This window comes from Taeniopygia guttata, chromosome 2 (assembly GCF_048771995.1).
Source record: "Taeniopygia guttata chromosome 2, bTaeGut7.mat, whole genome shotgun sequence".
Taxonomy (NCBI): domain Eukaryota; kingdom Metazoa; phylum Chordata; class Aves; order Passeriformes; family Estrildidae; genus Taeniopygia; species Taeniopygia guttata.
The window spans coordinates 101,008,152-101,033,395 of record NC_133026.1 but is presented as its reverse complement, the minus strand read 5'-3'; the positions used below and the strand labels follow the sequence as shown (position 1 = coordinate 101,033,395).

Below are 25,244 nucleotides of genomic sequence, written 5' to 3'. Positions count from 1 at the left end.
TCTCCCAGAGCTTAGTACATCTGCTAGATTATATGGCTCTCTGTTGTCTCCTTTTGTGCCTTGTCATTGATTGTAGCAATACCAGACAATAGAGCTGGAATGGGATATCAAGAAATTGTCCAGACTGCTGTTTGTTAGCCTTTTGAGACAGTTCTTGTGGAACAGATTAAAAATGTGTTCCTCATCATAGCGCACTTGTATGGTTTTGTTGAAAATGAGAAAATTCTTCCTTGTTACTACATCCTCCAATGAGGCATGCACTAAACGTTGAGACATGCAGATCCAGTTCATCCATTTGCCCCAGAGTAGAATAAGCTGTCCTCAGTTCCTGACAGATGTTTGCCAGACCTTTTCTTTAAAGGCTTGCCTGATGGAAATTCCCATCTCCTTGGGCAGTTTATTCTGATACTTAATTATGCTGACTGGCATAGAGTTAGATACTTAGTAGAAGGATAAATAACCTTTGGTAGTCTCCTGTTGCAGTCTAAAGCCATTAAATGTTCTCTAGCTGTAGTGGCCATGGAAAGTATGTAACATTTTCACTTTGCAGCAGTAGTTTAGGTTTCTGAACATCAACATGTCTTCAGTGTTTTATCTGATTAGCAGAGATTAATTGACCTCTTTAGAAAGTTCACGGGATTTACAGGTTATTTTATAAAAAATGTGAACTTCATTTTAGGTTGCTTATATGGGTCACATTAAAGTAATGCAACAGATCTCTTGATGCTGAGTTTTGAACCTTGTCTTGGACTCTGAGAAAGAGATGTCCATGCTGTTGCAGTGACCAGGAACAATTGGAACAGTGAATGCTCGCTCTTGAAAATGGAAATCCTGGTCTAACCTGCAGGGTTTCCACTTCCTCTTCCTACTTCTGCTTCCTCTACTTCATTTACTTGAAGTTGAATCCAGGATGCCATTAAGAGTTTTCTATCTTCTAACAGAGCAGTACAGTTAATTATTTCTATCAGTTTGTAGGACCTTGGTTTTATCCTGGCTTTTCCTATTTTGTTTTGTAGTAAAACTGTTTTTCAAATCAGCCAGTCATTTTACATTTGCCTTGCCAGGGCTCTTTGCTTCTTCCTCTCTTTCAGTTGTGATGATGTCTGCATATCTGATTGTATCACTATTTCAGCATTGTCACCAAAAGTAATAAATAGGATCAACTTTGTACAGACTTCTCAAACACCCTGTTTATTGCATCTTTTGGATTGGAAAGTCCACTACTGAATGCTGAACACTTATTTCCACGGTAGCTAAGGAACAAAATAGTCTCTTTTTCTTCAGTTTCTGTGTATTCTATGCATAGCCTTGTTTTTAAATTTTCTATGTGTTCTATTTATCTGAAAGGATGCATTTTGAAATGTCTCTCCTCCTAATTAGATTATCACAAAATTAATTTTCAGTCATTATTCAAACACTACTGCATCAGTCATATTTAACATAATACATAAGGCAATTTAAGAATAAATGTAAAGCTATCAAATTACTTAAGCAGCTTGTGACTCTTTGTGAGCACCTACTAATGTATTTTACTGAGGATTGCCCCAAAAAAAGGAATTATTTTTAAAGATTACCAACTGCAAAAAGTTGTGGGTTTTTTTTCTACTGAACAAGCTGAAACCAATGTTTTCTGCTTAGGAATTCTAAATTATTTTTAGTTTTTTAGTTCATCCCTTCTATTTCATAGTACCTAACATAAAATAATATTCTAGCAAAAAAAAAAAAAATTTGATGCCACTTCCATCAGTTTGTGGGAAATTCACATACATAGCAGAAATAATTGGCTTGTTTGAAACAAGGGATGAGAAATCTCTTGATGAGGTTGGGCTCAAGTGGGAGATTTGTGTGTGTGGTGGAAAAGATGGGGAGAGGCTTAATGGAGTTTGGATCTGCTCTTGCCAACTTCGAGATGCATTTGGAAATGATGACTTGCGTTAGATGGATTAACTTCTTTCATAACTAATGTCACAGGCATTGTATGTTCCAAGGGCCCAGGGGAGTCTTAGGGGGTTTGGGTTTTTAGATTTTTTTGTTCTAGCATGTAAAAAAAATAAAAGGAGGAGGGTGTTGTTTTGTTTGGGGTTTTGAAGGAGAGTTGGCTTTGGTTTTGGTGTGTGGGTTTTATTCTGCCTTTTTTTTTTTTTGTGGGTTTTTTTGGTTTTTTGTTTTTTGGGTTTCTAAACTTAGAATTAAGAAGATAGGTGTTCTCTGAGGGCAGCAAACTTTACTCAGGAATTCTGTTGATACAGACTAATGCCTTCTTTGTAATTTCCCTTGTACAGATATTTGTCTTCTGAAGGTTGTAGGGTTTTTTTACAGGTTCTTTTTCTAATCACTTCTACCTAATTGATGGCAACATTTTAAACTCAGCATGTCAGATGATATCTTCCTATCTGTGTTTGGTTTTTTTGGAAAAAAATTAAAAAAGGTGCCTTTGAGAACTGTATCTCTACTTTAAGTTATTTTTTAGCTTTCCTCTAACTGAATATATCTTCAGAATTACCAAGGACCAGCATTTTGGTTTTCGGTGTTTGGCAAAGCAGTGTATGTTCTTCTGCCTTTAGGAAGTTAATCTATTAGTAACTTCATCTGATCATGAATTGTGAAGCTGATAGAGAGAAGAATTGTTTCTGTAGCATGTATTGTACAGAAAACATGTCTCTGCATTGCAACTCTATTGGTAGCTAAGATGATGGGTTTTCAGAGGGTTCTGTCAAGCAGCCTTTACAGTAACCTGGTATCTTTTGCATTCTTTCCTCCTATATTAGTGAAGTAATCAAGTATAAGTTAATTGTGAGCCTGTTTAGATTTTTCTCTGTTTATTTGAAATATGGGTTATAAGCCAAAATCTCTAGATTTATGCAACTCAAGAATCCAAGTAGCTTGTACCTTTTTTCTTCTAAATTTGGTATCAGTTTAAAACATTTCTTCATAGATTTTTCTCAAATGAAACATTACACTGTTATTGTTGAAATAGAAAGGGAATTCTGTATTGATGGGTTACAGGTGTGAGTGGAAGCAGGGGAGGGTAATTAGAGGGGCTTTTGGGGGTTTACAATTCACAGTCTGAATTGCAGTGTGGGCCTTTAATGGGATTGTTATGGTCAGGAAAGGAAATTGGGGTGGTCATCAAGACTTGGCAAATTCTTGTTCAGTTTATGTTGTTCCTTTGCTAATTAAGTAAGCTTCTAATAGTGAACAGCATTTCTACAGTGATGTATCTGAAAGTAGAAATAACATAGAAGTTAGTTATTTAAAAAAGAAATGACAATTGATTATTTGGTTTACTGACAAGATTTTGTAATACACGTACTTATATACAAGCACGTGCATTCTCACATATCAGTCTTTTCAGTTTGTATACATTATAAGACTATCCTACTTTATGCAAAAATTACTTAGTATACTTTTTATTTATATTAGAGCAAGGACAAGATTGCATCCTACAGCAAAACTCCAAAAGTGGATAGGAGTGATGTGGGGAAGGAGATGAAAGAAAAGTCTTCCATGAAACGTAAACTTCCTTTTACTATTAGTCCATCCAGAAATGAAGATCGCAATTCAGACACAGGTAGAACCTTTTTATTTCCTTACCTAATTATTTGTTGGTAAAATACATCCTGACTTAATTAACTGTATGCTTTTACATTGTTTCTTTTTTCTCCTTAAAAAGAATACTAAGTATAAAAGTTGCTTGCTTCCCTCTGATTGTTGCATCTCAGTCTGATAGGCTTTCATCCTGTCATTAGCAATGGCCAGCATGCCACCATAGTTGATCTATATTCTCCAGTTGTTTCCTAACCTCATTCTTTCCTTCTGTTTCAGTTACAAATCTTTCTTCGTAATGTCATCCCTAGAGGTCCATTTGTTTAAATGAATAAACAGATGAAAAAACATGTGAATGCCTTGAGACACTTCATAGCCTTGTTTGGGAAGGGAGCATTGGATAGATTGGTAGATGGACTATCCTTCACAGAAAGGGTTGCTAAGGTGACAGGGCTAACTAAACTAGTCATGGAGAGCACATTTTCCTTTCAGTTCAAGTTCCTGTGATCTGTACCTTCTCTGCACAGGATAAGTAGTTCTTCCCAGCTTCTTATTTATATTAGAACTGATTTCAAGACTTCAAACTGCAATTCTTAACACAGTTCTTTTCAAATCAAGATGAAGGAAGCTGGATACATTCCAAGAGGTACAATTTTCTCTGGGTTTAGGTAATTAATTTTCTGTGTCATTGTGCAATAATAGTTCAGTTGATAAACAAACAGTATCCATGGCCAGCAGAATGCATTGAAATTCCCCAAATTTCTCAAAGGCTCAGTGCTACAGTTTTTTATACATTGCTTATTGTACATTTGAATATTTCCATGGCCAGTTGGTTCCCTTAATATGCGTAGATTTAAATGTAAAGTAGAAGTGTATACCTCAGTGTGAGTTTAATTTTTGTTCAGGATTGATTTCATGCAGATTTGACTCCTTGATAATACATACATATTTTTATTACTGTAAAGAGACTATAGTATGAAATCCATAGTTGAAATAGTCGCATTACAAAACAATGCTCTTGGCTTTAGTTCTGTTCCCAGTGGTTTTACAGCATTCTTGCAGTATTCACAATGCCATTTGATTCTGAAAAGACCATGTCTAAATTAGAAGTATGCTCCCAGCACCTGATTTATTAAATTTTTTGCTTGATATTAGACCGTAACTATTTTTTTGTAATGGAAGTAAATGTATTTAGATGTCATATTAAATATTTATTGAAAGTTTTCTCTGAAAATCTTTTGTCATGTCTCCCCACCCCCATCAGCTTTAAATATGTCATTGTCCCAAGCATCTTGTAAAGTATCAGAACTTTTTGTGTGTTTTTTGCTATAGCATCTATTGTTACAGTTGCCACAAACAAGATTGATTACTTCAGACACTTAGACATGCACAAAAACACAATGCTCACACTACAACATTTTTTTGTCAGAAGTTGTAGCAGGGAGGTGAAATAGACAGTTCAAGCCGGGGCAAGATATATTTAACATAAAAGTAGAAGGCTCACAGCTCTTAACTGTGCTAGCAAGCATCAGGGCTTGGTGAACATTTAATTTCTGCTGAGGGAGGGAGCTTAGAGCAACTGCCCTTTTGCAGGTGGGAAACTTGGTACATAAACCTTCCAGAAACTTCAGAACAGGCGTATTGCTAGGATGGAAAAAAATGTTCCTGTAATGTAGATTCTGTGCCTAACCAATTAGATTAGACTACTGGGAATTAGACACACTGGTGCCAAGTTTGTCACTGACATGGATTAGGACTGGCATCAGTGATGATGAAATGCAATGCTGCTTCTGGCACAAATGCGGCATTATACATGGAAAAGCTTTGCTCTCACTGAGCTAAACTGTTACCTCTGACAGAAGTGTCTCCCTGATAGCTATGGACAGAGAATGGCAAATGTTGAGAAGGAAGAAAGTAAGTTTTGGAAATGAGAATGTAACCAGACACAGAGAGGAAAAAAGAAAAGCTTCCTATCAGCTTCAAGGTCTTTATAAATGTCTGAGTTAAAAAATCCCTACATGTAAAAGTAGCTAGAAGTACTTAAAAATTGTTAATAGTTTAATAAATTATTTGTCCTCAAGATACAATATAAGGCTACTAGCTGATTGTAGAAACTCCAAGATAATTGGATTTCATCCTGTTTAGGCATGTAAATGAGTAAAAGAACGGGGATATCTAATTTTTAGAGCTTTACGTCATTACAACTTTCTTGGTTCTAGCTCCAGGGTCTTCCATAAACTAATTTTTTTTCTTTTTTTAACTGATTTTTGTAAACATTGCTCCTTTGTTCCTTTTACTGGTGGGCTTTATTTTGGTTTGGTTTGGTTTTTGGGGGTTTTTTTGTTTGTTTGTTTCAGGTATTGTCAAAATTTTGCAAGTGGTAATGTACATGGACAGCCAGAATGAATGTTGACATAACTCAGAAATGTTTAGGGGTTTTTTTCATTTCTGCAACCCTATAAACAAAGTACATTTTACACCCAGTCAGTTTTGGCAAGACTGCAACCAAACAGCATTTGTAGAGTGCTGTAAAGTCTAGAACAATTATAGCCCACCTCTTTATCTAAATTTATTTTTTATTTTCTTTTTCTTAAGAAAATGCTGCAATAAATTTATATTCAGTATTTTAAGATTGAGTCTTTTATTTACTTTCTTAACAATTTAATACCCACGAAGAGTGCAGCCAGTTGCGTAAAGGCGGTCCTGCAGTGCCAGTTGAGAAGGCTGCAGGAGCTGCCAAGTCTGCGCAGATCTGAAAGATAATGTGAGTCCCAGGAGAGCTGTGGCCCTCTGAAGAGGCCCCTGGGAACAGGACACACCTGGAAGGACACTCTGTCCCTGTCTTTGTCAGCAGCATCCTGTTGTGTTTCTTCTGTTGTACAGGGCTGTGACACTCCCCTGGCTGTGGTGGCTTCCCGAAAGTGAAGGCTTTGTTGTGACATCCCCATTCTTGGTCAGAGCAACCAAAACAGATGTATACATCCTGCAGGCATATTTATTTATACTGCAGTATAGCCTTAGCCTATTTATAAGTAAATATTATGTAGGAGTCTACATGCAAGCTTTGATTGAAACTGCTGGATTGGATGATCAAAGCAGAATTCTTTTTCATATATTTTAAAATAAATTCTCTGATTTTAGGTCTCCCAATCCAAAACCATAATTTGATTGAAAGGCCATCAGTTACTTAGACTACTTAACAGAATTACATACATTTTCTTATTTATGTAATCTGGTTAGTTTTAAGTAACCTCTGATGTGGTTATTGGAATAAGAACAATAGACAAGTGTTGATTTTGCTGAGGTCAGATTTGTTTGCTTTCTCCACCTTACTGGTCTGAAGAGAGAAATTTGAATTTTTCATAATAAATTAAACATAACTGCAGATCCTAAAAATCTTTCCATTGTAAAGAGAGTCTTATTACAGAGTTGATTATTCAGGAGCAACAAGTTACAGTTACACTGAATGCAGCAATTTATTGATCTTTCTTGGAAATTATGTTCTCCAGATTTACTGTTTATAGCAGAATCTTGGTTTTGTTTTCTGACCTCTTCAATTTCAGTCTTTAAAGCAGTCCAAACCTGGCACAGTCATACTTCTTTTAGCACTTAGTTGACATCCAGAAGAGCAAAACAACTGATTTCTTGATGTTGCATGGGTATATCACAGTAACACAATTCCTGTGCTCATGCTCTCTGTAGTTAGAGGTTAGTGGGGGTGTTGTTCACACACTGCTTGCTGGGTATGGGCTTATTGTTCAGCTATAACAGGTTTAACTGTTGTTTGGGCTACAGACAGGAAACTTGAGGTGGTTTTGTGTGTTGGTTTCAGTAAATAAATATGTCATGAACGTGATTAATTAGGTATCACAATAGTATCTTGAAATCTCTACATTGTTAAATGCACTATGGGGTCTCCGCATCACATTCTGAGCTTTCTCTTTCCCTGAGGGTAGGAAACACAGCCAGTCATGATGTGTTTCTCTTGGAAATAACTTCAGTGAGGTTGCAATGATCACACAGAGCTCCATAAACTCTATCTCTGAACCTCATCATCTGTATCTAGATCTTGACCTAGCAATGAACATATTTTTCTTTGGTTGTGTATCATTCAATCGTATGACTTCATAAAATTTATTTAAAGCATTTAATATTTTAATTTTTCATTGTCCTATTTTTTGATCCTGTTATTTTTTATGTTTTAGACTATATTGAGAGTCTTTTATATAATAACAGAGTATGATGAGCGAGCCCTGAAGTTTGAATTTGAGGTTTTTGGGGGTTTTTTGCTTAATTTTCTTTATCCACTGAAGTGATTATTTTACCAAATGAAATATCAAATGTTAGTTTGGCATGATTGGTTTCGAGAAATCCATGTATTATATTACTTAGTAATTTAATTTTCCAAAACATTAAAAACTACTTGAGTGGGTATTTGTAATTTATCCAATTGGGGGGAAAAAAGCAAGCAAACAAAAAACAGATAGATTTTGTCCCAAGGCAACCAAAAATGTGTCATGCATAAGTTATCCTAAAACAATCACCAGTGTCTCTGATGTTCCTTGGTCCTGAGCATTTTAAGTATTGTGGGTGGATTTCATTGAGCCCTTTTATGAATAAGTGCTCAGATACTCCTGAATTCCTGTTTGACATAACTTGAGTATTTCAAAATAATTTAAGTGTTCAGTGAAAAGCTTGTGTTGCCAAGGGAAATATAAAGAGATATAGTCCAGAGGGATTTAGCTGTGTATTATGAAGTTTATTTAATAAAGGTGGTTGAACATGAAGCCACTTGAAGAGTTCTGGTTTTTATTTTTTTAATAAAAAGTGAAAAAATCTCTTATGTTCTATTTCTAACCATTATGTTAATTTCTAACTGCTGAAGAGCAGCAGAAAGTGATGAGAATGTGAATGTAAAAGAAGATATTTGTATTCTATAGGACCTAAAAACAAGTATAAAAAATGGAAAAAAACCCCAGACTAACTGATTGAGTTTCATAGACAATTTTATACATTAAATTCTACCTAAACTTAGTATCTTAAACTGATTCTGTTCCTTTATTAGGAAAGTTGTTACTGTTTGAATTATAAAAATATCAAGTTCACAGTGGTGAAATTTTCTGTTACTGTAAGATAAGAATAGCTAATAAGTTTAAGCTCCTGAATGTTAAGTTGCTCTCCTCTTGTTATAGTGTAGTGTACTATGGGATACTATTCTTGGAACGTTGATGTATTTTTTGATGTATAAAACTTTCTATTTTATATGCCCTGCTCACTTTCTCCTGGCTTTTTTTCTTGTTGTTGTTTTTTGGTTTGGTTTGAGTTTTGGGGTTTCTGTTTGTTTGGGGTTTTTTTTTGTTAGGTTTTGGGGGTTTTTTTGTTTGTTTTTGTTTGTTTGTTTTTGGGGTTTTTTTGTTTGTTTGGTTTGGTTTGGTTTGGTTTTTTTGCTTTCTTCCACCCCTCTTGTCAGGACCAGGTTATGTCCATGAGATCTCTGGGGGGATTATCAGGAGCACCTGCTATAATCATAAGACATGTTGATTTTTGTTAATTGAACTGTTTAAATTTACTGACAGCATATATGAAGTCCAATATCCATTTTAATAAAATTGTGTCTCCTTTTGAGCAGTAAGTGCGTAATTACAGTATAACTCAGTGAGAACACTTATGTTCTTATTTGGTGCTTTTAATTTGTAAGATCTAGGAATGCTTTGCAAACACTGTGTTAATAAAATGTAATAGAAGAATAATTTACCACTGAAATGGATCACTGAACATGAGGCAGGAATAAGTTATGCTAATTTAAAAACATAAGCAAAACCCAAAAAACTCAGACAATCCCGATATATATGAGTGAAACCTATTTAATAAAAAACTTTATTTCATTTATTTTGATACATTATTTTCTCAAGCTGAAAATAGCTATAAAATAGTAGGGAATAATTCAGAATGAAAATAAATGTGTTTTTCAAGGAAAGAATCGTGAGTAGTCCATACCATATGCTAAGAAATATCTGATTGTGCTGGTCAATCTGAAATGTGTTATTTCAATGGAAGTACTAAATTAGTCAGTAAAGAGTATGCTGTACTTTATCTTTGCAGAAATAACAGCATGCTTGCAGTGAAAAGTTTAAAGTACAATTTTATTGTAAAGTTGGTTTTTTTTTATTTTCCTATGCAAATGTTTTTATCAATCCGGCACAACACAAATATTGTTGATTTGAATATTAAATTAATTTTTTAGATAGTCAAGACTGTGAGTTGCCTGCAGTTTAAGAAAAAAATAATTTGATTCTGTAAAAGGGATTGTTTACTTTTTAAACATGATGGCTAAATTTATAGAGGTTTTTAAAATATGTACATGGGTCTGTAGCTTTCCATTTATATTCTTAAATACTCTTGCTGGCAATTGTTTAGCCCATAAAATCATGTGTTTCTTATGGGTCAGTGTGGAATTCAAGATAAGAATTGAAGATGTGCCTTCCTGTGCCTCAAAAGCACTGCCTTACTAGAGCTTGTGTCTGTAATCAGGCCTAGAAAGATTTAGAGAAGGCTAGGAAGGCAGAAAATCCATTGAGAGGAAAAGAATGGAAGAAGAAAGAAGGCAGAACTGTAGAAAGTGAAAAGATAACTAGGAACCTCAAAGGGGCTTAAGATTCTAATTTTTATCTCTGCAGAAGTTCAGTGAAATTTTTCTCAATGGAGTCCTCTGTTTTAAGGTTTTCTACTTTTGCAGATGACAGGTTTTTTGGTTTTGGTGGGAGTTTAGTTTTGTTTTATTTTTGATGTGTTTACTCAGATGTGTAATTTTAGCTCATGGTTTAAAACTTGGAGATGAAATATTAAACAGCTTCCGTAAATATTGAGAAAAGGAAAGAAGTTATGTATATAAAATTGCTGTATGTTTTTGAAGGATATGAATTCTGGAGAACAAATTGCTTTAAGACAAAATACCAGGATGAGTTTGAGAGAAACAATCTTTTAACCAATTACTTAGCAGATACCAATATTAACTAGTCTTTTCCTAATTTTTAACATGATGTCTTGAGAGAAGTAGAATAGAGTGTAATCTCAGATCTATATTCAATGTTCAAAGCTGACCAGCTGGTTTTACAGAAATTTTAAACTCCTGACTTTAATCTCTGAGAATTGAAGTTGTGACATACATTTTCTATGATATACATTCATAGAAGCATTGCTTCTATGAAACAGGTTTTTCATCTGTTAGAATTTTTTGGTAATCCTGCTTACAGCTTTAAGTGCTTTATCTCAGTAGCTTATTATCCTAATATGATTAGAACCAGTAACCAACACTAATGCAAATGCAGTAAGTTAGAGGTGTAATTTCTGTTTTTCATCACCTGTCAACAATCATGAGTTTACAGGCCTTAAGAGGATGGTTTTATTTTTAGAAAAATATACTGATGGAACTGCAGTTTGAGTCTTGAAATGTTCCTGTTTCTAGAGAAGGAAGGTCCGGAGAAAAAGAAAATGAAGAAGGATGCTGGGAATAAGAAATCAGCACCCGTTAGCATTCTTTTTGGTTACCCTCTGTCAGAGCGCAAACAGATGGCACTTCTCATGCAGATGACAGCAAGAGACAACAGTCCAGGTGATCTTACAGAGTTAACAGTTTTCTTTTTCCTGCCTGTTTAATTCTGTCCTAGTCAGAATACTCAGATCACTGATGTTTTTCACAAATCTTTGCTTTTTTTCACATATTTTAAATCATTCATACTTACGTTAAAATATATTTCACATGGATGATTAATTTGATGAAAAATCCGTGATCTTCTAAATTTATGTGAAAAGGTTTGCACTGTGATAGCTGTAAAAACTGAAAATTTGATTTCTTCCTTTGTTTATTTTTGCCTCTCAGACACTGTTCGGTATGGATTGTTTAAAGCCTGAAATACTTTCTTTTTTTGATTTTTATTGAAGCTTAACTATTATCTCATTTTCTCACTTTGGAGCAGGATTTTAATTTAGGAGGAAATGGGACTATTTCCTTCTGATTTAATGGGAGAGGGAAGACATTTTGTTCTTAATTTACCATTTCAAACTGTCCTTGGTCCAGCTGCATTTAAAAAAAAATCTTTACGTATGTATATGTTCTACAGGTGTAAAGTTTTTATGAAATTGCTATTTAAAAGCAAATGGCTGGATTTCCTTAAGGAACTATCCAGTCCACCCAGCTGTGTTGGTACAGCTGAGGATTTGTATGTAGTACAATACACAGACTGTAATTCTTTAAGATGGCATCCCACTGCAGAAAAATTTAGTGGAATTTTGCTAGAGGAAGGGGAAGCTGGGTAGATACTGATCTGGGTGATCTCACCTTGTCTTGATTCAGGAGAATTTATGCCAGAGTATGTGAACCTTGTAGTTAGGATAGACTTCATCTCTCCTAGAAACTTGCTTAAAATAGTAAGATTTTGCAAAATGCCCTTTTTCACATTGGAAATCAACATTGTGCTGACACCTGTGTTAGGTGAAATGTCTTTTATTTAAATATAATTATTCACTGGTCATTATCATCTTTGAAGGCAAGTGTTTACAATTTTTTTATTTCACCTCACTTCAATTAACTAATAATGACCATTTAAAAACTTGTTTTGTAGATTCCACCTTAAATCATTCTGTACAAACAACACCAACACAAAAGAAAACTCCAACGTCTTCTTCAAGACAAAAAGATAAAGTTAACAAGAGAAACGAAAGAGGGGAAACTCCTCTACATATGGCAGCAATTCGAGGGGATGTTAAACAGGTCAAGGAGCTAATCAGATTAGGTGCAAATGTAAATGTAAAAGATTTTGCAGGTAAGTTAATGTGAGTACTTTTAACTGTATCGATTAAAAGTAACACTGAAGTTGTTGAAAAAGTATAACTTCATAGAAATTCCCAAAATTGTGGTTTTCATTTCCAGTGGCAGTGGCAGTACTGGGACACTAGTACAAAGTGTATGATTAGAGCAGTGTTTTAATACTGAGGGGTTTTCATTGTGTCCAGGGCCACGGGGCAGTGGGTATTGGCAGAAATCTGTGCACACAGATTTCTGTGTTCTTGCTGAACTTTGTAGGATTGTGCTGGGCAGAGTTAAATGGTGAGACTGTGGGCTGTGTGAGGAGATGCAAAGTCAGTAATGGTGGAGGTGGTGGTGCTGTGATGTGCACTGTCTTCACTGGGACAGCTGATGCACACCAAGGCAGATGAGAGTGGCATGGTAGCAGTTTTCATCTAGTCCTGCTGGATTAATGACAGCTTTGATGTGTCGCTATTTGCTGTGATTTACATAATGGTTGATGAGCTTTGTTATGTTGTAACATATACAATATTTTTTAGGTTTATGGGTCTGGATTATGTTCTCAGTGGGAATGGTTGAGAGGAGTTGAGGTAGCAGGCCCCTGTGGGAGAAGCTAAGAACCATATAGCACAATTAGTCAGCTCATACTTGGCTTCAAGTGATTAATGAGATGAACTGAAATCTTTACTTTAGGTAAGAAACAGATTGGTAATTTCTTGTTTTGAGGAGGGGCTGAATTTGTATTTGAACATGAAGCTGCCCAGGACTGGCATGTAGAGGAAGAGAAGACAAGCAGAAGTAGAACACTGAGATCTTCTAAGAAGTTGAGAGGGGATATGAGAAGAACTTGTTGACAAGAGCAATTTTAGAAAAGGAGGGGGAGGTTCAGGGGAAGACAGGCCCATAGACATCACTGCGAGAATAATAGAAACACTTGAAGAGATGTAGTGGGTTGACCTTGGCAAGCGGCCAGACACCCACCCAGCTGCTCTCTCACTTCCCTTCCTCAACAAGGTGTGGGGAGAAAATAAGATAGAAAAAGCCCTTGTGGGTCGTGTTGAAGACCATTTAATAAGAATTGCAAAAGCTGCATGTGCAAGCAAAGGAAGAAGAGGAATTCATTCACTACTTCCCATCATCAGACAAATGTTCAGTCCCTTCCCAGGAAGCAATGCCTCAGCAGGTGTAATAGATGCTTGGAAAGACAAATGCCATTATGTACAAACTACCCTCCTTCCCTCTCCTTTCAATGAACTTCTATTGCATGACATCCTGTGGTATGGATTATATATTTGGGTAGCTGTCCTGGCTATGTCCCCTCCCAAACTCTCATGCAGGAGGAGGGAGAGAGAAAACCATGACACTTCACAAGCCTTGTTCAGCAGTAGCCAAAACCACTAGTATGCTGTGAGTACTGGTGTAGCCCCCAAATGCAATGCACATTACTGTATGGGTTGCTCTGAAGGAAGTTAACTTCACAGCTTCATCCCAGTCTGACCTAGGGCAGATACTGAATTTAAAGGCAGATGAAAGGAAAAGGACAGTGGCTGAGAACTGGTTCTGACAATCAGTTGGATACAAGTTGTTGGAGAATTTGTTCAAAATTCTTGAGAAGTTGTTTGGGATCAAGTGAGATATTTTTTTATTGTTGATCCAAAGTGAGAAGCAGAGATAGCTGAACTTCAAAATACTGTGCAGAGGGGGAGGATTGAAGCAGTGAGTCATGAGTGGAGAAAAGTAGGAATTTAGTATGCAGTGTAGTTTAGAGAATTAGAGGTTTTTTAGCTAAGGATTTGGCAGAACTAAAGGAGCAGAAAATGAATTAGTAATGCAGGAAGTAACCCTGCTCATGGGATATCTGCCAGAATGATACTGCCGTGTGAGAACAAGAGTAAAGGAAACAGATACTGACAGCAAGCCAGCACTAGAGTTGGCAGGCTGGACATTGTGAAAGGATGGAAAAGCAAAGCAGTACAACATGGAGAAAAATAAATGATGAAGATAATTAATACAGAGAATAAAAACCAGGGATCAGAGGGCTGAGAGCAGAAGAATGTTATCATTTTGGGTGAGTGTGAAAGGGCAAATGGCAAGAAAATGGAAAGATGGAGGTGGGAGCCAGACAGAGCTGGAAGTGAGTAACCCAAGTGATGATTGAAGAGGAAATTTAGTGTATGAAGAACAGAAAGAAGTGTTTTGCTTTAGAATAACTTAGAACCTTTTTTATTTTTTTTCCCTTTTTGGTTTTTGCTTTTTCCTTTTTTTTTTTTTTTTTTAGCTGTTTTTAAAATTTTAATGAGTGGCAGCTTGGAAGTTGAGTGAAGGCTGAAGGTGAGAAATCCCATTATTGAGGGATTAGATAAGTTAGGGGTGTCTTGTACCTCTACTTTGTGGATGTACAAGACTGCTGCTGATTAGATACAGAGCTCATGTGATTAAACTCTTTTACTGGTTATGTTGGAAACAAAAGTTGAATGCCTCCCCAGAGCTGGGCTTTGAGAAGGTATCAATAGCAGTTCAGGTCAGCTGTGAAGCAGAAGTCATCAAGCTGTGAAGAGGAAATTGAGGTAAAGAATATAGCCTGTGTGAGTTGTCATCTTCAGTTGACGCTCTGCTACAGAAAATGAACACTGAACTTGTGGAAATCAAAATTGCAAACAATGACTAGTGTTCTGGGAAATAGCAGAGTAAGTTCTCTGCCATTATTTATTAGCTGCTAATGTTGTTAATGATTATGTGATGCTGTAACATGTTCAGTAACTGTAAAGGAGCACTGCTTATGGCAGTTTGCTCCAATTACTGTTTCCAATAGTGTGGCTTTCAAACGGTTTACATTTATTTTAACATTATTTATATATACACCTGTCAGAGTCCAAATGTTTACTAGTCAAAGAATCTCTAACATGTTTAGCCTGGGGATTTTGTGCCAGATTTTGTCTTCTACTATTTGATTTGTGATTCCAGCATTCAGTTTAATCTCAGAGAATCTTGAAATTTGATGTGAGGTTTGAAGTTGATAAAGCGTGTGTTGTTCATCAGAGGGATGGCGTTGCTGTTCTGCCAAACACTGTGTGTGAGTCTGTTTTGAAATGTTCAGAGGCAATAGAGATCTATCATTTTTCAGGAATGAAAAATCAAATCTCTGATAAACCTGCCATTCTTCACTCTAGGTTGGACACCACTGCATGAAGCCTGTAATGTTGGTTACTACGACGTTGCTAAAGTTCTGATAGCAGCGGGAGCAGATGTGAACACACAGGGCTTGGATGATGATACCCCTCTTCATGATTCTGCTAGCAGTGGACATAGAAATGTGAGTGTTCTGGGAGAGTGAGAGGGGGATAAAAACATGATTTTAAATGCTGAAGCTTCAGAACAGATCCTAACTGTCCTCATTGCAGTCAGACAGTCTTGTAGTTCTGCTTCTGCTGTTTTGGGAGCATCTTAAACTTGTTCTGATTGTTTCATCTCACTTCTATTGCCAGATATATTCTACCAGTATCTGTTTTAAGTATTTATAAGTTTCACCTTTACTTTCTTAGTAAATAAGCACTTAACTGACTATTTTTGAGAAACTTTTACTGTATCGACTTCTCAAAAGAAAACTGTCACCTAAAAGTATACTGTGGATTCATGTATGTTATACATACATGTTTATAAATATTTAAAGGTATATATCATATATTTCTTTTAAAATATTTTAATGGCATTGAAATAGAGAATTGAGGTATATATATTCTTATTTTTTTAATTTACCAATCAGCACTTAGTGGAGAAGATAAATTGAGCTCTGTAGGTGCTTTACATTAACTTTCAAATTTGTTATTGATTTCTGCAAATAAGATCAAAAATTACTCTGCTTTCCCTTTATATCTCTTTTATTTCATTACTGTGTATATGATCTGTTGTTGGAAGCAAAAGAATAGAATTCATCCTTAAATCAAGTACACCTTGCAAACAAGATGTTCAGTTTAAAAGGTTTTTCTGGAAAAGCTAGAGAAATTAATTTTGATAATATGTTGAGATTCTTTTTATTAGCTATTTAGTAATTGCTTTTTATAGGTATGTAAATAAAGATACTGGGTCTTTAGACCCAAGTTGTAGTAGAGTCTTGGAGAATGGGACCTCTTGCTTATCTGTTATCAGTACAGGTACCTGTGGCCATCTGACATTATGTACCAGAATAAGTCTGAAGCTTCCTGTTAAGGTATCACTGTCTGCTGAATTTCCCCATTCTTTATACATAGGGAAAGAAAGTAATTAATACTGGACACTATGCTGAAAATGCAGTGGCCTTGGTATCACTGTAACATTAACAAATTGCTGCCCTTAATGGTGGAGAAGTTGATGATTTTGATTTATTGCATGCAGTTGCAGGTGGAGGTGCTTTGTCCCTCCAGTAAGATCTCTAAGGGCTTTTTGGAACTGCTGGGGAAACCAATAGTACTGTGACTTCTAAAAGTTATCTGTTCCTTATTTAAGTGAAATAAAATTTGGAGCAAGAGAATGAATCAAGTGCAGAGGAGTAAAGAGCCTGGTAGGTGGGGAACCAGATAAATTGTGTGAAGAAATGCTAGAACAGCAAGAACAAAGGCCCCTGTCTATCTTTTATAATGATGCTGTGTGACAGAGAGCAGCTGTCTCTAGTCTTCCCCTTCACCTCTTTTATAGAGCAGACTGTATGCACTACCTGGACTTTGCATTTTAGTTGCTGAAGTCTTGCTTCCCAGTCTCAATATCATAGATAGGACTTAGGATTGCATATCACATTACTCACATTTTGTGTGCAATGGGGGATGTTTTGCTGGTCAAGTAACATGTTGTGGATAACCTCAAAGTTAATTTATTTAATGCTGCAGATTGTAAAGCTGTTACTTCGACATGGTGGAAATCCATTTCAAGCTAATAAGCATGGGGAAAGACCTGTTGATGTTGCTGAAACTGAAGAATTGGAAATGCTGTTGAAAAGAGAGGTGCCCATCTCTGATGATGAAGACAGTTGCTCAGGTAAAAGTAGCTATTTAATTGCTTAATTAATGCATCATTTCACCTAAGGTTAAGTGGCCTTAATCTTTCATATAGTGTTAGCTATTAAAGCTTGCTGCAGGTAACAATTGATATTGCTAAGGTTGTCTTTCACTTACATTTCTAGAGGTGGTTTGTTAAATTTTTCAACCGAATTATCTTTAGTTAGCCATTCCCACTTTGCAAATTAGCTCTATATCAGAATGATGATTTTACCAGAGAAAGATATAGAGGAAAATACCATATTTTTTATGATAGAGTGTGTTTCTGAGATGGTTTGTTTAAGGGTAAAAAATTATCCCCAAAGTCACTTACTTCCCACCTTTAGAGGATGAATCAGGAGTCAGTGTTTCACGTGGGTGCAACTTAGTTACTCAGAGAGCCACTGGTTTCTGTGGGTCACCTGGTAAGTAAGTTGCAGAAGTGGAGGCAGTAATTCTTGGTCCTTCCTGTGTTTCTGCAGATTGAGGAGTATTTAACATTTCTTGGAGCACAGAAAGAATTGTCTCCTCAGAAGCAAAAGATTCTTGACCATGAGTAACTTACTTGAGTGTCAGACAGGAACTTTTCATTTGGTTTTCACAGAATATTCAACAATTCAGAATCTTTTAGGTAAAAGAAGTGAGGTGGATTGATTCTAGGCCGGAATGGTGGTGATTAGTGGCACAAAGTTTATTTGGCGGCCAGTAACTGCCTCTGTACCTTGGATTAATACTGTGTCCACTCCTGTTTAATACCTTCATTAATGGTTGGGATAGAGTGTTCCATCAGGAAGTTTCCTAATGACACAGGACTGGGGCTTCTGAGGAGGAGTGAGTGGTGCATGAGAGAGTTGTGCTGCCATCCAGAGGAACCTTACTGTGTTGGAGAAATGGGCTCATGGGGATCTCATGTAGTTCATCAAGGGGAAGTACAAAGTCCTGCAGCTTGGGAGGAACAACTATCCAAGCAGCAGTGCAGGTCTGACCAGCTGTGAAAGCAGCTTTGCGGAAAAGGCCCTGGCTCATGCTGAACCGTGAGCTTGACCAGCTTAACCATGAGCCAGCAAAGTGCCCTTGCTGCAAAGAAGGCCAGTGATGTCCCAGGCTGCATTAGGAGGAATGTTGCCAGCAGGTTGAGGGAGGTGATCCTCCCCCTCTCCTGAGCACTGGTGAGGCCACAGCTGGAGTGCTGGGTGCAGCTCTGGGCTCTCCAGTACAGGAGAGACATTGACACCATGGAGAGAGTCCAGAGAAGAGCCAGGAAGATGAAAAAGAAACTGGAAAAGGAAAGGCTCAGGGAATCTTGTTGATGCATAAAATTTCCTGAGGGGAGGTTGCAAAAAGGATGGAGCTGGGCTCTTGTCACTTGTGCACAGTGACAGGACCAGAGGCAATAGGCAGACAGTGAAACACGGGAAGTTCCGTCTGAACAGCAGGAAACATTTTTTTCACTGTGAGGATGACCAAGCAGTGGCACAGGTTGTCCAGGGAGGCTGTGGAGTCTCCATCCTTGGAGATAATTGAAAAGCTTTCTGGGCATGGTCCTGAGCAGCTGGCTCTGGGTGTCCCTGCATGAGCAGGTGGGTTGAACGAGATGATCTCCTGGTCTCTTCCAACCTCAGCCATTCTGTGATCTGTGAAAAGCAGACGAAGAGCAGCATCTTCTCACATGATAGTAAAAGCTGGTTTCTCTTTCCCAGACAAATACTTAAAACCCAACCCCCAGGAATGTTTTCTAGTCAAAGATGCAGTATACTTCAAGGGAAAAAAAAGTCCTATTGCCCTATGTTCTGATGCAGTGTCAACTTTTTTGGCATTAGAATAACCTGAAATACAGTGCGTGGTCCTTCTGTTCTAAGGAACAGCTGTGGCATCACTTCATAGAATCAACTTCAGCTTAGTGAAAGCATCAATCTCAAGACAAATATTTTTACATATATGTAATAGAATATTGTTACTGTTTAGCAGCCGATTCCTCAACAGTCTGCACAGGGTATTGTCCTTTAGAAAGAGTCAGGTTATACAGAAATTATGCACAATATGTGAGGTTTTCAAAATTTAAACTGCATTACTTTTATTAGATATAAATGTTAATTAGTATTTTTACATGCCTAAGTGAGAGCTCTAAAGGGAGGGGAGAACTTTGATTTCATGACCTTTTGTTTTCTGTGTTTAAGATAGGTTTTATTATTTTTGTGTGTAAAGAGGTGACTGCTGAACTGAACTCTTTTGTCCTGAGGTATGACAAGTGTCCGATCAGTATTCTATTAATTTTTGCTTTTTTTACTCTAGATTCTGAAGAAGCTCCATCTGTAAATCCTTCCAGTGTAGATGGGAATGTTGATTCAGAGGCAGAAAAGGACTCTGTAGCCAACAACAGCAAACAAACAGTCCCTAGTAAGGCACCACTTCCATCTGCACTAGATGAGTATGAGTTCAAAGATGATGATGAAGATGAAATGAAAAAAATGATTGATGATAAACATATTCTTAGAAAAGACCCAAGGAAAGAAGATGAAACTGAAGTTGAAAAGACTAGCTTATTTGTGAAACAAGAAAAAGTTGTCTTTTCAAAATCATTGAAAAACAAAAAGCAGAAACCCTCTAGAGTTTTGTATTCAAGTTCTGAAAGTTCAGATGAAGAAATAATTCAGGACAAGAAAATGGTCTCTCCTTGCTCTGTTTCAGAGACATCAAATTCTGATGTCAGAGTGAAGAAAGAATATATGGTTACAAACGAGCACAAGCAAAAGGGCAAAGTTAAAAGGAAAGTAAAAAATCAAAGCAAAAATAAAGAGAATCAAGAAGTAAAGCAAGAAAAAGAAAATGCTAGAGTAACAAATATAGCTACTTCTGGGTTAGATCCTTTAGATAAAGCTAGAGAGGAAGAAACCTTTAAGAAGTCTTTCACCTCAAAAGAAGATTCTTCTTTACATCTGTTTCATATCACTGCTGGAAAATCTCCAAAGCATCCCTGTGGGTTAAGTGAAAAGCAGTCAACACCATTAAAGCAAGAAAACACCAAAACTTGCTTATCACCAGGAGGTTCTGAAATAACATTGCCCTCCGAATTAGTTCGGTATGACCACAACACTGATTCTGATTATCTAGTAGAAAGTTCTAGTGGAAAATCTTGCAAGCACAAAGAAAAAAGCAAGCATCATCAAAAGGATTTTCACTTGGAGTTTGGTGAAAAATCTAGTCCTAAAATTAAAGAGGAAGATAATAGCTCAACATTTGAGAGTTCAGAATATACTTTGAGAAAAATTGACAAGGAAGGTAAAACACTTAAAAAGCATAAATTAAAGCACAAAGAAAGAGAAAAGGAAAAGCACAAAAAGGAACAGGATGGGGAGAGAGAGAAACACAAACATAAGGATAATGTTAAAGACGTTCAAAGAAGTATTGAGTTTGACAGAGAATTTTGGAAAGAAAACTTTTTCAAAAGTGATGAAAATGATGACACTTTGATAAATACAGAACATGAATCTCTTTCTTCAGACAGAAAATCAAAGCTAGAAAAAACTGTGGTAAAAGAAGATAAATTAGTTAAGGAGAGACAGTTCCAGAAAGAGAGAAGTATTAAAGATGAGAGAGAAAAAGAGAAGAACAAAAAGGAAAATGAGAAGTTTCTCAAGGATGAAAAAATAAAAGATACAAAAGAAGAAAAAGAAGTTATGCTTGCAGATAAAGAAATTGAACTGTTCTGTTTTGGTGTTAGAGATGAGGCAGCCAGTGTTCATATAGTAGAAAGAGAAACAGATACTGAAAAGCAGGAAAAGAATTTAAAGGAAAATAGAGAGAAGACAGAAAAGCGATTCTCAATCAAAGAAAAAGATTTTGAAAAGATAGAAAGAAAGCATGGAGAAAAAGAGAAAAAGTTAAAGCATGAATACAAAATAGAGAAAGATAAAGCAGAAGTAAATGAAAATACAGAGAAAGTAAAGGAGAAGTCCAGTTTTCAGCAAGCAGAAAGGTGCCATAAGGAAAATGATAAAATAAAAAGCATGGGTGCTCTTAAAAAAGTTGATGACAAGGAAAGAAATAAAGAAAAAACTGATAAGAAGCATGATAAAGAAAAGGCTGATAAGGAGAGACATTGGGCTGAAAGCAAAGAAAAACACTGTACTGAAAGAAAAGTCAAACAGTCTGAAAAAGAATCTGAATATACTAAATCAGAAAAAAATAGAACTAGAGAAAAGGAATTAGAAAAAAAAGACAAATCCAAAGACAAGGAGACTTCATCATTAGCAAGCTCAAAACATATGCAAGAGGAAAGGAGATGTACTATTACCGAAAGTAATAAAACAGTTCATGACAAACTGTCATATTTGAAGGAAAAACCAAAAGATGATTTGTTGAAAACTCCAGATGGTAGAGAGAAAGATAAAAAAGATAAAGATATAGACAGATACAAAGAGAGGGACAAGCATAAAGATAAACTGCATCAAAGTAGTTTGCTTAAACTGAAACTTGAACATGAGAAACTTAAGCCTAAACCAGCTCCTGCATTGAAGGATGCTCGGCCTAAAGAAAAAAGATTAGTCAATGATGATTTAATGCAAACTAGTTTTGAAAGAATGCTTAGCCTTAAAGATCTGGAGATAGAGCAGTGGCATAGAAAGCATAAAGAAAAAATAAAACAGAAAGAGAAGGAACGTTTGAGAAACCGCACTTGTTCAGAACATAACAAAATGAAGGAAAAACCCAGACACTCATTAGCTGAAGTAAAAGGCAAAGAACTGATTCGTTCAAAAAGTTCAGAGTTGCCAGATGTTTGTATAAAGGAAAAACAGCAGAAAGATGCTACAAGTAATAGATCTCAGTCAGTAGATACGAGAAGTGTCAATGTTGTAAAGACTTCATTGGTTTTAGATAATTTAAACAGATCACCCAAATCAGAAAGTGAAAAGATGGGGCTGAGCTCCAGGTCAGTGTCCATGGTTTCTGTTGCGAGCTCTGAGGATTCTTGCCATACCACAGTAACTACTCCAAGGCCTGTAACTGAATACGATTCGGACTTCATGCCAGAAGGTTCTGATTCCCAAATGTCTTTTTCACAGTCACCATTTTTGGCAAGTGCCAAATCACCAGCCCTTGTGGAAAAAGAGGCCGATGGTCTTGCTGAGTTGCCAGATCGCATTAAGCCACCTTTCACAAACAGGCTCCCACAAATGTATGTTAGATCAGCATCTGCTGAAGATGTTAAGTTGGTTTTAAATGAGTGTAGGCCTGTTATAGAGGTTCGAAGATGCAGCATGCCTGCTGCAGTTTCTGAACAAAGCAAACAGCCTCGAACATCAGAAGAACTCAACCAGAATGCTCTGCCGTCAGTTCAGACTTACAGTAGCACTTCTCCTAAACCAGAGCTACTGTGCAGCGCACTTGAAAGAGATTTTCAAAGCACTGTGTCTGTTCTGCAGTCAAGCTTCACATCGTCTCCAAATAGAGCTATTAGCAACAAGCAGGCAACAACAGGGACAAATACCATTAAAGATAATGCTCAGATGAGCCCTTCAGAAGACTCTAGCATGCATTTAGAACCATGTAGTCAAAGTGGTGTGACTCAGCAAACCAAACTGTGGGATGTGCCTTTTGAGAGACTTAATTCATTAAACAATGACTTTAACAGCTCAGGTTGTGGTATGTCAGAGCAAGATGCTAAAAGCATTATAGCAGTGCATAATTCTGAGAGCAGGACGTTAAAAGAGCAACGAGTATCTGAGTTTTTGCCTCAGCACCCTGAAATTAAGGGAAGTTCCAGTTCTCAAGAATCTGCATCATTTTTGCCTTCACAGTCGCCTTGTTCTTTACCTATCCAGCCACTTCCAGTTGTGTCAAAAAATGTGTCCTTACCAGGCATTATCAGTCAAGATTCGTCATTTGTACAGCAGCAAAATCTAGTTCAGACTGCAACCTCTGCTTTGGAAACAGATGCTACTAGTACCAGAGAGCTGGAAAATGCTTTCTTCCCTTCAAACATTAGGAAGACTGATGCACCCATGGCTGTATATTCTGAGAGCTCTGCAAAAGACGTTTCACAGGGCTATGAAAAGGTGAATGATTTGCCAATGGTACCATCAGAGAAGGATACTCCTGAAAGTGATAGCAGTTCACAGTTAAACGTGAATTTGTACTCATTCAGTAAAGTTGTTTGTAAGAATGCCCTGGGTGAAGTGGATAGTAACACAGCAGATACTTCAGATATTAGAAACGAAAAAGACCAACAAGAAAAGTTGGTCTCTGTGCATGTTGTTGATAGTAAAGCCAATGCTGAACTCTGTGAACTAAGTTCAGGAATGTCAAAGGGAATTACAAATGAATTGGTTAATAAAAGCCCCTGCACTGCAGACAGAGAAAATGTGTTGGCAGATGATTCACCACAGTATTCCTCTATATCCAATTTGGAAAATAGTTCACAACAGATTACACAGGAAGAGGCGCATAAATACAGCCAAATAGTTAAAGTAGAAGAAGTTGCTGAGGATCAGAAGATGGAACAGCAAGAAGTACCTCAAAGAATCACAAGGAACAGAGCAAATTTGCTTGCTAACCAGGGCAAGCAGAATCCTCTTGGCTGTACACAAACATCAGAAAAAGAGTCTGAATCTTCAGCATCTATGAAAGCAAGAATTAGATTAACTGAAGATGATGATGCTCAGGTACATCATCCACGTAAAAGGAAGGTGTCACGCGTGCCTCAGCCTGTGCAAGCGAACCCTTCTTTGCTGCAGGCCAAGGAGAAAACCCAGCAGTCACTGGCAGCTATTGTTGATTCTTTGAAACTTGAGGAGATTCAGCCGTACAGTTCCGAGAGAGCAAACCCCTATTTTGAATACTTGCACATAAGGAAGAAAATAGAAGAGAAGCGTAAATTGCTGTGCAGTGTTATTCCTCAGGCACCTCAATATTATGATGAATATGTGACCTTCAATGGCTCCTACCTGCTGGATGGCAATCCCCTGAGCAAGATATGCATCCCAACTGTAAGTAACATGGTCTTTCAATATGCATGCAATGAAAGGCATGCTTTGGTTTTGTTCTTGTAACTTCCATATTCTTCCTAACTTGCTTCTGAATGTTCTGCTGAAAGCAGTGAGTTAAGATATGTCAAAATAATATTAATGGCATCGTATTTAAAAGCCTCATTCACTGGAAATACAAACAGTGGTTTCACAGTTACTATAAGACAAACTATGTATGAAATTTGTCAAGGGCACACAGACAAATACTATGTTTCAAAGTATGTAAAACCTACTCTTTCAGAAGTGGAATAAATTATTGAGAGCTTCTCTGAGTTTCTGCTGTCAATAATTTTGTTAAAACTAATTAGTCAAAGGTGTTTTGTTTGAAGGGAGGTGGGCGTGCTGTGCTTCAAAATACCAAGTCCGTTGCCAAATGTTTTAAGCAGGAGAGTGCCTGCCAGTTATGTCAAAAGCAGCAGAAGTAATCTGCTCTGTCCTGGCTTTTGTAATACATCAATCTAAGCTTTTCATAATTTTATTAAATAATGTCAAGGTTTTTTTCCTTTTTACTGAAGAACATCTGTAGTTCAGAGGCACTTATTTAGGTCTAAGCTCTTTTTTTGAATGGACAAGTTATGATGTCAGCTCATCTAAGATAACTCACCCTTACTTGAGAGTAAAAAGCTTTAGCTTTTTCCAGTAGAGTTGAGGATTTTTTTGATGAAGCAATGAATAGAAGTTTAATGTATAAATTTTAAAATGTTTGCTTTGTTATGCAGCTAGTCTTAATTCCCTGCACAAGCTGTTTGTTGTCATTTTTGGGGATTACTAGACCAGTTGCAGTCTAAGGAAGGATGTGGGTAAGACCTTTTTGCAAGGTCTGTGGGTGAACCAGGGTGTATGGTAAGCTTCACCACAATG

General features: G+C 36.8%; 1 protein-coding gene across 4 annotated transcripts in view; it reads left to right on the top strand.

Annotated features, from left to right (window-relative positions):
- ANKRD12 (ankyrin repeat domain 12) overlaps positions 1-25,244 on the top strand; it is a 59,216-nt gene that overhangs the window by 22,882 nt on the left and 11,090 nt on the right. For 2 of the 4 annotated variants that reach the window (XM_041714694.2, XM_030265980.4), the window contains 6 exons: positions 3,424-3,571; positions 11,012-11,158; positions 12,168-12,368; positions 15,523-15,665; positions 17,212-17,359; positions 19,651-24,344. In XM_041714694.2, the coding sequence (XP_041570628.2) occupies positions 3,424-3,571; positions 11,012-11,158; positions 12,168-12,368; positions 15,523-15,665; positions 17,212-17,359; positions 19,651-24,344 (5,481 nt within the window). The remainder of the gene's footprint in view (positions 1-3,423; positions 3,572-11,011; positions 11,159-12,167; positions 12,369-15,522; positions 15,666-17,211; positions 17,360-19,650; positions 24,345-25,244) is intronic. The other 2 variants (XM_072924493.1, XM_030265981.4) reach the window with 1 other exon arrangement.